Source organism: Anabrus simplex, chromosome 5 (genome assembly GCF_040414725.1).
Source record: "Anabrus simplex isolate iqAnaSimp1 chromosome 5, ASM4041472v1, whole genome shotgun sequence".
NCBI lineage: Eukaryota > Metazoa > Arthropoda > Insecta > Orthoptera > Tettigoniidae > Anabrus > Anabrus simplex.
Window position 1 is genome coordinate 342,449,269 of NC_090269.1, and position 13,594 is coordinate 342,462,862.

General features: G+C 38.0%; 1 protein-coding gene across 2 annotated transcripts in view; it reads right to left on the minus strand.

The window, feature by feature from the left end:
* Positions 1 to 13,594, minus strand: part of LOC136874088 (uncharacterized) — a 149,262-nt gene that overhangs the window by 80,424 nt on the left and 55,244 nt on the right. For both annotated transcript variants that reach the window (XM_068227654.1, XM_068227655.1), the window contains exon 3: positions 9,200 to 9,335. In XM_068227654.1, the coding sequence (XP_068083755.1) occupies positions 9,200 to 9,335 (136 nt within the window). The remainder of the gene's footprint in view (positions 1 to 9,199; positions 9,336 to 13,594) is intronic.

Genomic DNA, 13,594 nt, shown 5'->3' on the forward strand with positions numbered 1-13,594 from the left:
GCTTTATTACTGCACAATTACGGAGTCAAGAGTGCATTGCTCGTTAATGGACATTCCCAGTAAGTGGTTGGTGGGATATGCTACACGGTGATGTTTTTTAAGACTATAAATTTTCCCTCACCGAGGAAATGCACATTGTGGGCAGCCTTTATATGTGCAGTGTGGAGGTAATATGTGATTCACAGAACTAATTACAACTTGATGAAATATAGCCCAATTGTTCATTATCTGAGTATTCTTGGAAGAATACTACATGCTCTATAAACTTATGTGAGAATGGAACTGGGGTCATTATTCTTTTACATTGTCCGATGTGCATTCAGATTCAGTAACCGGTATGGACTCAGTGTGTGAACAGTTTTCATTCATACTTGTTTGGCTGCAGTTCTCTTCGCTTCACGTCATTTGATATTTTCTTCGCAGACACTTGACTTTACATTGTACGTAGCTAAGATTCGATTTGATATCACCTAGCATGCTGATGTGTCTATGTTAATACCTCATTCAGTGACATTACTTGGTATTCTCAAACGGTGATGGTGCTTCTTGTTCAGTTTTTATATGAGATCAAAATGGGACGAAGATCTCGTAGCCTATTTCTAAACTGTCAGTAATAGGCTAAGCAGTCTGCAATCTGGATAAAGATGAGGGGAATTGGTGCAGTGTTTCCTGGATGGTGATGTTTTGGAGCAACCAACCAACCTATAGAAGGTTGTGGCAATTGGAAAGGCTCAGAAGTCAAGATTTAAGAAGTGAGCATTGTGTTAGGTTAGGGATGCACTTAGCAAATAACTGGTTTCAAATCATAACGCTAGTTGGGGCACCTTGTCCTTACTAATTAATATGTTGAGTGAAAATTATATGTGTTTGAATCTGTTATAAGGGATACCACATCAGGTATGTATGTACAGTGTAAATATGTTGTTTGTGAAGTGGGCAAGATGGAAATGTAATTGTATATTGTGAATAATTTTAGAATTTTTGATAAACTTTCATTCGCAGTAAATTTAATAGTTAAACGTATGATAACTTTTACTCATGGAGTGAAAAACCCAGCTTGTTACCTAAATTTAATTTCAGGGGTAAACAGGTAAGGTTATATAGCAAGTTTGGAGCATCGTCAGCCTGATGACCGTCACCTTGGAAGGGGGAGTTCTTCATGCTCTTTGAGTCAATTATTCCTGTAAACTGTTTGCAGGTGGTGCCCAGTTTCGTTATTTATACCTTATCCTAGTGACCATTCATGTAGTATTTTCTGTTTCGCCAACCAGTTACAAAACATCCAGGTGGATATGGACACACTCATAATCACGTTCAAGGGTAATGTTTACAGCGATTTGCAGATTCATGGAGCCCTGCATCCCAGAGAAATGACCAAGCAAAGCTCACAGAAGGAAGAAGTGAAGGGAACTGCCTACCTGCCTTACATTCATAACACCACAGATCGAATTACCAAGGTCCTCCGCAAACAAATTATAAAGACCGCGTTTAACACCGTCACTAAAATTGCTCACAGTCTGGGTAAAACCAAGGACAAATTGTCCCCACTTTTACATCCTGGGGTATACGAAATTCCCTGTACTTGCGTTAAGGTATACATTGGCCAAAAAAGCCGGTCCATTGGTACTCGTGTCAAGGAACATGAGAACGTAATATTCATCTCAACCAGCCAGACAAATCAGCAATAGCTGAGCACACTCTATCGTCCGGTCATGATGTCTTGTACCAAGATGCTCGAGCTCCTACTCACACTAGACACTACAGGTCCAGGATTATACGGGAAGCTGTAGAAATACGTACAAATCCTAACAATTTCAACAGGGACACTGGCTATCAATTAAGTAATACCTGGTTGCCAGCCATTAAGGATTTACGTAGACAGTTCCCTTCCTTGTCCCTTCACTATTGTTATTTCATTTTGGTGTTTTTCAAATTCATACGTTCCTCATCACCAGATGTTTCATTCCAGACTTGTGTCATACCTTCATATGTGCGTACGCATGTTATGTGACCCTCTCAGACTGATTCTGATGGTTCCGTCAGCTTCCGCTTCGAACGCTAGTGCTGTACTGTGTCCGATGAGCCATCTGGTGATGAACGAACGTACCATTTCCACTTCTATTGGGTAACGTCTAAATTCATTCTCATTGTTTGAGAAGCCTTTCTCGAGGACAGTCAAGATTTTCTTCTAATGACACAGAGCATAGTTCTCTGCGAAACGTAAAGAATTTCACCTTATTTTTTTTGACACGGCATAAGCCCAAAAGCCTATATCATGTCTACAAGTATAGCAATGGCAACAGTTTTATATAAATGTATTACACACACTCTATATATAATTTAAAGTCTTATCTAACATCACTGCTTATAATTGACAATGCATTTTTGGCTGTTTGGATCACTTCGTTAACACTTACATCCAATAAACACAGCCAAAGAAAGAGTATCACGTAACACACATGGTGGAAATAAAACGTTCTTGAATAGATTCTGTACCAGGCTTATTCTAAATAAAAATTTGTTTTAGAGAATAAGTCACAAGAAAGACACATACATTAAATCAATCACACACACACACACACACACACACACACACACACACACACACACACACACACACACACACACACACACACACACACACTTACGACTATATTTTTTTCATTATTATCACCTCTTTATCCAGTTCTTCCATCTCTTCCTTAGCACTCTGCATAATACATCATTTCTTCAATTCTATATGTTTTATTTCTTCTGCTGCTAACTTTCGTTTGGCTGTGATGTTATCTGTACTCTATTTATACTTTTGTAAAGCTTCATTTATCAATGTTGATGCATTTTTGCCTGCAGGGATCATCTTTTTAGAAACACTGACAGCTAAAACTCTACCAGCTGCACATCCTGCATCATACACCAGACGCTGTACAATTAAGCTAATTTCATGAAGATTCTCTACTAGGCATTCTTTGTTTATTGAAAAAACCTTTTCCTACAGTAGCGTTACCGTGAAACAAAACAAGCACTTTTTGTGTAAAATGGATCAGTTCTTTTGAAACATTGTTTTGAAAATAGGCGGTGCTAAGAAAATTGTCCCATTGATCAGTTTTGGGATCAAACTTCTTGAGATACTTCACTACTTCTCCCTTTGATGAGAAATCTAAGTAGTCTCATTTTGCAATATCAGCTTCCACATGAGATAATAGTTTTGTCTCAACAAGAACTTCTAATGCAGTAGTTACCCTGCACGTCCTAATAGACGAATTGGTCATAATTGCAGGACTGAAACAGCTGACACCTCTAACAAACTTGAAACAAGAGGGCTTTTGACAAAAATCTTCATACAAATGTCAACAAGATATTTTCTGCAGTCTCCATAGAACTGAAGAACTTTCACATCTTTTATCCCTTACCTTTTAAAGCTGCAGTGGCTGCAAATCCAATGTCAACAGCATGGAAGGGCTTGCAGTTTTCTGTATTCTTCAAATAAATCGAAAGACGTTTCTTACTAGTATTTGCTGACTCTAAAACCGGGTTCTTTACACTTCTTCCAACAGGTGCTAAAGCATAGTACTCAGATCAGAAAACATAAAAGGCAAAAGAAGATCATTACCCTGATACTTAGAGAGATACTATTCCAGTTCAAGGGAAACAGAACGCATGAATCCCAACTGTGCTGAGAGCAGATCATTTCTTACAAAACTTTTTATAATTCCAAAGTTTCCTGATGCAAGAGGATTTTCCTCAAAAGCATCAACATATTTCTTAATATGTGGCAGCATTTTCACAGCTCTTTCAATAACTTTTGAGTTTTTGACCCATATGATAGAGCAGAACTTCACAGGAAAGAGATGTGATCCTGTTATGCGTTTGTAATCTGCAAGTCTACTTGGAAAGTCCTTGAAGAAGTAATATAGAGAGCGCAAAAATCAGTGAATGTTCCATTCAGAGTAGTTGTGTGACATTTTATATGCTCCATGAATAGTATGCAAGGAGCAGGTACCAAAATCCAACAGCTCCAGATCTGAAGGTGATTCACCTAAGTGCTTCCATAGATCTTTCAAAAACTTCAGGTTTTTGATATTTGCAGCATCTTTTTTCACGTTCAAGCCAGTACCTTTCAAGTTTTGCAAAAATGTCATCAGAAGGTCCTCAGCAGTAGCATGAACTAAAAATGCAGATGTAAGATATCTTGTTTGAACTAAGTTTCCATCCCAAAATCTAACAGCCATATCCATTTGACCCTTCTGACTGACAGAATTTAAACTTTCATCAAAACAAATACAGGCAGCCTCCGTGGCTCAGGTAGCACCACACCGGCCTCCCACCGCTGGGTTCCATGGTTCAAATCCCAGTCACTCCGTGTGAGATTTGTGCTGGACAAAGTGGATGCAGGACAGGATTTTCTCCGGGTACTTCGGTTTTCCCTGTCATCTTTCATTCCAGCAACACTCTCCACTACCATTTCGTATCATCTGTCATTCATTAATAATTTCCCCAGAGGAGTGCGACAGGCTTCGGCAGCTGGCACAATTCCTATCCTCACCGCTAGATGGGGCTTCATTCATTCCATTCCTGACCCAGTCAGATGACTGGAAACAGGCTGTGGATTTCCATCAAAAGAAATACAAAAGCAAGGACACTCTTTAAGCAAGTTTGTCAATTCTTTCTAGAAATATGGACATGGACCCAGTCCACATGTAACTAGGTATCCAGTTTATCCTTGTGCAACTTTAACTTCTTCACAATTTTGCTGTCAGGAAACAAAACATTATTTTAAAAAGATCACTACAAGTGCCAAAACTTCTGGCAGAAGAATGGGCCACAACTTGAGTAATAGCCCACAATATTTCTGCAGTAATAGCTTCATCCTTGATGATAAAATTGTTAAGAGTGCTTCTAGGCACAACACAAGTATGTTTATCATTAACAACTGAATTTTGCACTTCACAAAGTTCAGCTTTCACTGGAACAAAGTTTGTACTTGATGGAGCAGCATTCGCAGGAACAGAGTCCCTAGTTGCTTCCTTGGCAGGTATCATGCGAAACAGATTTTTGCTGGAACTTGAAGCATTTACTCTTTCGATGTGCCTTTTGCCTTTGGCATGATATCAAACTGAAGACACCCCCATGCTGCTAATATCAAACTAGTCCTACACAAAGAGCAATACCCTTTATAGTTATCACTTTCCACTCTCTGAAGCCAATTCGGATCTTAATTTATTGTTCTGTCCAACAAGCCATCTTTGAAAGAAGTCTTTACTCTTTCTTTTACTCATGTCTCTGAAATATAACTGCAACACTAAAGTTCTTTTAATAAGTTGCTTTACGTCGCACCGACACAGATAAGTCTTATGACGATGACGGGACAGGAAGAGGCTAGGAGTGAGAAGGAAGTAGCCGTGGCCTTAATTAAGGTACAGCCCCAGCATTTGCCTGGTGTGAAATTGGGAAACCACTGAAAACCCTCTTCAGACCTGCCGAAAGTGGGGTTCAAAATCACTATCTCCCGAATGCTGGATACAGAAATAAATTTCATCGTAAAGTCCGTATTGTCGTACGTATACTTTAAGGTTAAGTTAATATTCCACCTTTACAGTACCATAAGTTTATTTATTTAAACAACATTATTAAATAATACGGGACATGTTTCGTTTAACTTGTAGACATCATCAGCTGTAAGATATTCAAGAAAAAGCTTTAGAAAGGACAGAAAAAAGGACAAGGACAGAACAAACACAATAAAATAAATAAAATAAACCGATTTATTTTATTGAATATCTTACGGCTGATGATGTCTACTAGTTAGACGAAACATGTCCCGAATTATTTAATAATTTTGTTTAAATAAATAAACAATAATATAGGTCGCACTTAAGCAATTGCAGCTATCGAGCTAATACATAAACAAATAAACAAACAAATAAATAAATAAATAACAATAGATGAATTGTCCGGCTCCATGGCTACATGGTTAGCATGCTGGCCTTTGGTCACAGGGGTCCCGGGTTCGATTCCCGGCAGGGACGGGAATTTTAACCATAACTGTTTCATTTCTCTGGCATGGGAGCTGGGTGTATGTGTCATCTTCATCATCATTTGCAGGTCATCTATGGGCGTCAAATCAAAAGACCTGCATCTGGCGAGCCAAACTTGTCCTCATACGCCATTTCATTTTTTCAAAGGATGAATTATATCATATGCATAATATAGGCTTCTTAAAGTATAGCATATAATATAATGCATCCATTGTTATAAGTATTGCAAAAAAAAAAGAAGAAGAAGAAGAATGAAGGAAAAGGGAACGGAAACTGAAAACAGTATTGGTAGAAAAGGGGAAGTTAGTGACCGTCTACAACACCAAGAGAGATGCTGGACAATGAGGGCGGCACGTCCCGATGCCGGGTTATTAAAGAAAATCACAAGTTATCTAGTAACTGTACTGTTACTACTGTACTTCGTAAGTATTACTTTTCAATAAAATCGCTTTATTGGACTTATGGAGTGCAAACATCCAGGGTTGATTATAGAGAATGATATTTGTTCCAGTATATTTTATAATTTTTCCAGTATATGGTTCAAAATTCCAGTATATTTCCAGTATTTATATTAAATTCCAGTACTTCCAGTATCAGTAGACACCCTAAAAAGAGGACAATAGAACTGAAGAAATCGGCCCAAGACAGACTGAATCGGAAAAAGATCAGAAACAATGGGTTTTCATTGCCACCTAAGAAAAAGGACCAGTTTAGGTCATGGTTTCCTATTGGTTCCTGAGAGAATGAATGACTGACTATATAAAGCATGTTAAGGACATCTGTGAAGCTTTTTTCCAAAAGGTACCAAGCTCAAAAAAAAAAATCAAAATTAAAATTATGATGGAAAACGTACGTTGGTAGGTAGCTCCATCGCATGAAAGAAATAGCCAAAATGACCTAAATCCATATCAAACAGGGTATTAAAAATCTCGTTTGATGCCAATAAGTACCAAATTCTGTGGCCTAAATGTCCCAATACGTACCGTATCCATGCAGCCAATGGGAGGCCATTTCTGGGTCACGTGAACAGCAAAATGGCCGCGCTATGTTTACATGACATGAAGTGACAGTTTTCTTACGAAGTTGGTTTTGTTACTGTGTGCTATTTGTTTTTCAAAAGTATGGGATCAGATATCTCAGATGAGTACTGTGATACTCCTGAAGAAGTAAATAAAGCAAGGAAGAGGGTATTAGCTCCAGATAAATGGAAGAAGACGCGTACTAAAGTGCAAAAATACGAGAGTAAAGTGAGTGTTAAACCAAAAATTATTTATCATTATTTATTTCACTTTTAGTACTCGATAATATTATCCATTGTCTAGTTCACAAGTTATTTACTATATTCATGTTCTTTAGACACACACTACAAATATAATTCCTGAAGTTCAGTACTGGTACTTTGAATTATTTTCATTGCTTTTATCACTTTTATTTAATATTATTTAACTGATCTATGCCTTCAATGTAAATACCTTAATTATAGTTATTGTATAAACAAATACATTCAGTTTTATCGAAGATCCTGATGACTGCAGTGAAATTTATGTCTTTCAGGTAAAGTATTTAGAGTTTCACTGCCAAAAAGTACCAAATCCATCATTTTCTTTGAATATTTCCTAAACCACAAAAGCTTAAACAAAATTAATTTGTGCAACAATGCATTTATTCTATCTGAACATAATAAAAGTGCTGAAATGAATTTTCAGTTGAAATTTTACACTCTGAACGTTTTTCCTCTCTCCTGTAAAATATTACTGTTTGGATTTGGTACCTTTTGGAAATAAGCTTCCCATTTTGGTTATTTCCCTCTAATAACTGATATTGCCGTAAAAGCCATCACCGTACAGGACATGACGGTAAAGGCTTCCACTATCTGTAACCTCGGCACTTGGTGGGGTAGAGTGGTTAGCTCTACGCCTGGCTGCCTTTGCCCCCAGGAATTAACCTGGTACTGATTTTTGGTGTAGGCTGAGTGAACCTCCAGAAGGATATTGCAATAAGATCAGTACAAATGTCTATTAGTCATTCCTGGACCACGAAATGGGACAGACTTCCTGGATTTTGAAATATGGTATGATCCCAGTCTTTGTTGAGAGGGAGAGAAAAAAACAAATGAGGAGGAGAGTGAAACTAGAGTAGAAGGTTACCAAACAAACATACTTCATGGCACTATAACCTTGATGAACCTACTCAGCCCAAAGGCCTAAAGATTATGATATGATGTGTGGTCAGCACAATGAATCCTCTTGACCATTATTCTTGAGTTTCTAGGCCAGGGCCTTTTGTCTCACCGTCAAATAGCTCCTCTGTTGTTCTCACCTACGCTTGGAGGACCTTGAACTATCCCTCAGACTCAGTTAAAAGTTTCTGACCTAGCCAGGAATCGGACCTGGCAGGCTTGTTACCCCTAGACCATGTGGCCAGCACAGAACCTCTACACTGGTATTCAAACCTAAGATTATAGTTCAAAACAGTATCATAGTTCCGTCATAGCAAGTTTGTAGTTTTATGTGAAACTAGGCACAGGATTTCCAGCTAGGTAAGAAATCCAAACTATAAGGATATGCCTCTTCATTTCAAAAATCTCATATGCACTAGCCGGCATCTGAATTGCAGATGTCTCGGTGAGAAGTCAGTGATGTCACTCGCCATCTTTTCACAAGTACTTTTACTAATTTCTGAGCATTGTGACCCCATTATCTATGCTTCTTCACCCTGGATGGTTTTCAGTTCTTCTTAAGGTCTGTTACAGAGGTAAACTTGTGAGCTTCCTAATATGATCAATCCATCTGCACCCTGTCCTTCCCTGTGGTCACCTCATCAAAGAGCAGACATAAAATTCTATATCTAAATCTTGATTCTGCAATGAGCCATTCAAATAACATGCTTAATTTTGCAACTGCTCAGAAATTAAACTGAAAACATTAATATAAAGGATTGAATGTTAGGGTAAAGATATGAGCACCAACTCATGCACAAGAAAATAAAGGCACCTGGGAACAAGAACGGGATGCTGGCCCAAGTTTTAACTGCCTTGTCCCCACTAATTCCCAAGTAACACTTGTCAATAATTCACTTGTAAGAATAAAATATTTAAAAAAACTAAAATGTAAGAAACTGCTGTGAGATATAGTTCCAAAGTAAGTGTATAAGTCTGAACTCACAGCATAAGATAAGTAGTCATCCAATTCCATTGTCGCTCGTCCAAGAGATTTCTCAGTATTCTCATTTTTCATTATATTAATACTTTTAATGGACTGAACATCTTTAAAATGTTCCCTGATATCATCTTCACTGGCTCTGAAAGGCAAAAATAAAATTGTATGCATTTAAATACCAGATGTAACAAATATACCTATAATAAGAGAATCATCACCCCAAGACACAGAACACATTAGTTTCATAACTTAATATCTAACAAATTTACACGAGATTGTAGGGGATGGTTGAACAGTTGTACTTCATCTCAAAATAATTATACCACTATCACATAGGTTGTAAAAATGATATTTTTTGTACATCTCAGATGTGGAATCAATCTTCAGCAGCTACACCTGTACTGTAAGAAATGAACTGAAACTGATACCACACTGTACCTAGTAACAGTGAGCACTTAGCACCTTCTGCCAATCTGTCCTGAGCTAGCCCAATACCAATGTTAGAATGTTTGAAATTAAATCACAGGTGCATTTACGTTATTGTATTCATACTGAGTTCTTACAGAATAATAATAATGTTGCACCTTATAAGCCATCGCGTACATTTTTTTCTTTTTCCTGTTACCAGCTATGGTAAGCCCCCCACCCCCAACCAAAAAATTGGCTTTTTTGTTTTTTTTAATTTAAAATTTTTCAAACTTATAGTACTTTCATGCCACAGAAGGATTTGGTCCAATTTTCATTAGAAGTGGGTCAAATAACACTTTATAATTATGTCTGCAGGGGGCATGGCCAACAGTCAGCTGTCAGAATGCTTCGTCTTACTTTATATTCAGCCAGGAGAAGGAAATCCTTCTCCACATCTTGGTAAATGTATGTTTTGTAGTAGTTGTTCTTCCAATTACATGCAGAGGCACTTACAGGGAGATTTAGGAACTAAATGTAGGATGCTAAATGTCACCTATTCAATACATTAAAAATTTTAAACATTTAGGAATTTATCATTATTTCCATATGATACATGTTTCATCCTTCTTTGAAGGCATCATCAGTCATAGTACTACCTTAAGGCATAAATCAGGTACGATTTGTAATTAAATTGTAAATACTAAGATATAATATTGACATATTACAATGGGATAGTCAAGAGAAAAACAATGTTCACTGATGATAAAGATACCAATATATCAGCCGTTGGCTGTAAATTGCCAGTTGTGAAGGATAACAGTGTTAAAAAGTTAGGGTATGCCCTACAAAGGATGACTTAACATATTAACATGGGGCAGTCTAAGGGAAAGATAAGTGACTTGCATTAATAAAGACCACAGGGTATTTGACAGTGTCCAGCAGCAGTGGTCTGCATGAAGTATCGACGTTACATTATCAGAAATGTTGGTAAATGTTACTAAAATTCCATTAAGAAACAATGTTCCTTGATCAAACAATGTTCATTAATACAGTATATGGAGTTAAAAGGAGTTATATTAACTTATTTACAGATACAGTAGTCGGCACCAATGCTAAAACCACAGGGTATTTTAGCAGTGTCCAGCTGTGGTGGTCCGAAGAATCATTGACAATATTAGAAAATCTTAGGAAATTATAAGGTTTATATATATATATATATATATATATATATATTTACATGGAAGCAGTTTGGGGAGAAAGGGTACAAAATGTCTGGCACCAATGTTCATAACAATAATTACTGCCTTTGGTTGACAATCACAGTTTGACAGGGCAACTACACAGTAATACTGACATTAATCTATTGAACAGTTGGGAAAATACAAGCTTACAATACATATTTACAAGGGAACAGTTTGGGGAGAAAGGATACAAAATGTCTGGCACCAATGTGCACCACATTATTTCTGCCGTTGGTTGATGATTGCAGTATTGACAAGGCAACTACACAGTAATATGTAGTGTGGTTTGACCTCAGTTCATAATTATTGGGATGCTAGGAAAAATATTCCAACGTTTTTTAAGATTGCTAAATGAGGTTCTATTAGGCGATAGTCATACTGGAAGCTGTCTAACTGAAGTCCTGGGTTTGTGAATATGGCTCCATAAGCAACGGTGAATTTGGCTGGCGTGGAAGGAAACTTGTTTGGGTGTTGTAATGTTTAGGCATAATTTCGGTGTAGTCGAAATGAAAGGTCACTGAGTACACGGTGCATTGTGAATGGCAAAAATGACGGCAGTTATTTGTTGATAATTGTATTTCCAGGGAACAAATTGTGGGGTTAGAATCTTTCACTTTATGAGTTTTCTTAACTTCTTGATAACTATGAATGCTATGTGAAAAATACCAGCGTGAGAATGGTTGATAAGACTAAAGGCGGAAACACATTGCTGTCACTTCACGTGAGTTCGCGCGTATCATGACGCAATCGAACCTGTCAAGAAAGATGTGCTATGCCTTTTCCACGCTGTATGAAATATAGAATGATCACACTGCACTCATGTCACGGCTGTTGACGTCCGCTGACGTCATTGGGACGTACAATCTGATGACCGCTCTTCACGCGGAGCACAATTTTCTGCTCTTGCACATATCTGGCGACATGAAGTGCGAACAGAAGCAGTTTCTTTTAGGATATGGAAGAAATGTTAATTGAATTGGTGCAGGTGCTTAAGAATCTGTATGACATAGGTTCGATTAACTATAGAAATCAGTAAATGTGGCACGAGGCATTGTACAAAATAGGAAAGGAATTTAGATCACACGTACTAGTTTTAAGAGGCATTCATTTGTTGAAAACAGTCCACAATTGTGCTTATGATTGTTATCCCAATAATAATAATAACAATAATAATAATAATAATAATAATAATAATAATAATAATAATAATAAATGAAATGGCGTATGGCTTTTAGTGTTGGGAGTGTCCGAGGACAAGTTCGGCTCACCAGGTGCAAGTCTTTGACACCCGTAGGCGACCTGCGCCTCGTGATGAGGATGAAATTAAGATGAAGGCGCATACATCCAGCCCTCGTGCCAATGAAATTAACCAATGATGGTTAAAATTCCCGACCCTGCCGGGAATCGAACCCGGGACACCTGTGACCAAAGGCCAGCACGCTAACCATTGAGCTACGGAGCAGTACATAATAATAATAATAATAATAATAATAATAATAATAATAATAATAATAATAATAATAATAAAATTAAGTCCTACACAAATTACAAATACGAATTATCCTGTTGAATTAGAGATCAGCGGGCGAGTTGGCCGTGCGATTAGACTCGCGCAGCTGTGAGCTTGCATCCGGGAGATAGTGGGTACGAACCCCACTGTCGGCAGCCCTGAAGATGGTTTTTCGTTGTTTGCCATTTTCACACCAAGCAAATGCTGGGGCTGTACCTTAATTAAGGCCACGGCCTCTTCCTTCCCATTCCTAGTCCTTCCTTATTCCATCGTCGCCATAAGACCTATTTGTGTCGGTGCGACGTAAAGCAAATAGCAAAAAAAAAGAATTAGATATCCAGTTCATTTCTTCTTTGTTCAATTTATTCTTCCATGACGAACTGTTGGTAATTGCCATGGCACAGCCTTCAAATGAGTTGAATTATTTTTTGAAATTTTCCCATATCTGAAATCCTTGCGTAGGATTCCTCCGAATAAGTTGCAAATGCAGAGCGTACTTCGGCCAACAATTTCATCCTTGATGAGATTATGTAAGTAGTTGAATTCCTTTTTTTTTTTTTTTTTTTTTTTCAGCCTGAAGTACATCTGAAATTTTTCTAGATGCCCATTTAGCTCCCTTTTCACCGCAAATTACTTTCTTGCACCCACAGTCATTTGCGACGGACAGTACTCATGGCAACAGAAACATCACAGGCAATTAAAAGATCATCAGAATCCGATGAATTGGATGTACTGTCGTAGTTTGCCATCGGACGAAGTATACTGTGATGTGTGAATGTGAGGACAGTGTGTTTCCTATCTTCACACCGCATGCAGTGACATCATCAACCTCCCCTCCACGCTGACTCAGTTCAGAGATGGTTCACGTGAAGTGACAGGAGTGTGTTTCCGCCTTAAAGGGAGGTATTGTCGTAAATGAAAACATGAAAAACATCAGGACGAAGTATTTGTTTTTGTGATGCTGGCCTAGTGAAATAGAATCGAGTTGTTTAAGGCATAATCCGCAGTGGAAGGATTATGAGAAAGTACACTACTACAGAGTCGGAGCGTCATGGCTAGGACGAGACATCTTCATTTCTGTTTGTGAAGTGGAGCTGTAGTGGCATGCCATGTTGGTGCTGGTGCGTGCTGGATTCTAGCGTGTTCTTAAAAGCTGTGGTGGATGGAGTGGAAGTTATCCGATGTGCCGCTTATCACTTAGAACTAAAACCGTAAACAAAATATGTGATACACGAATCCTGT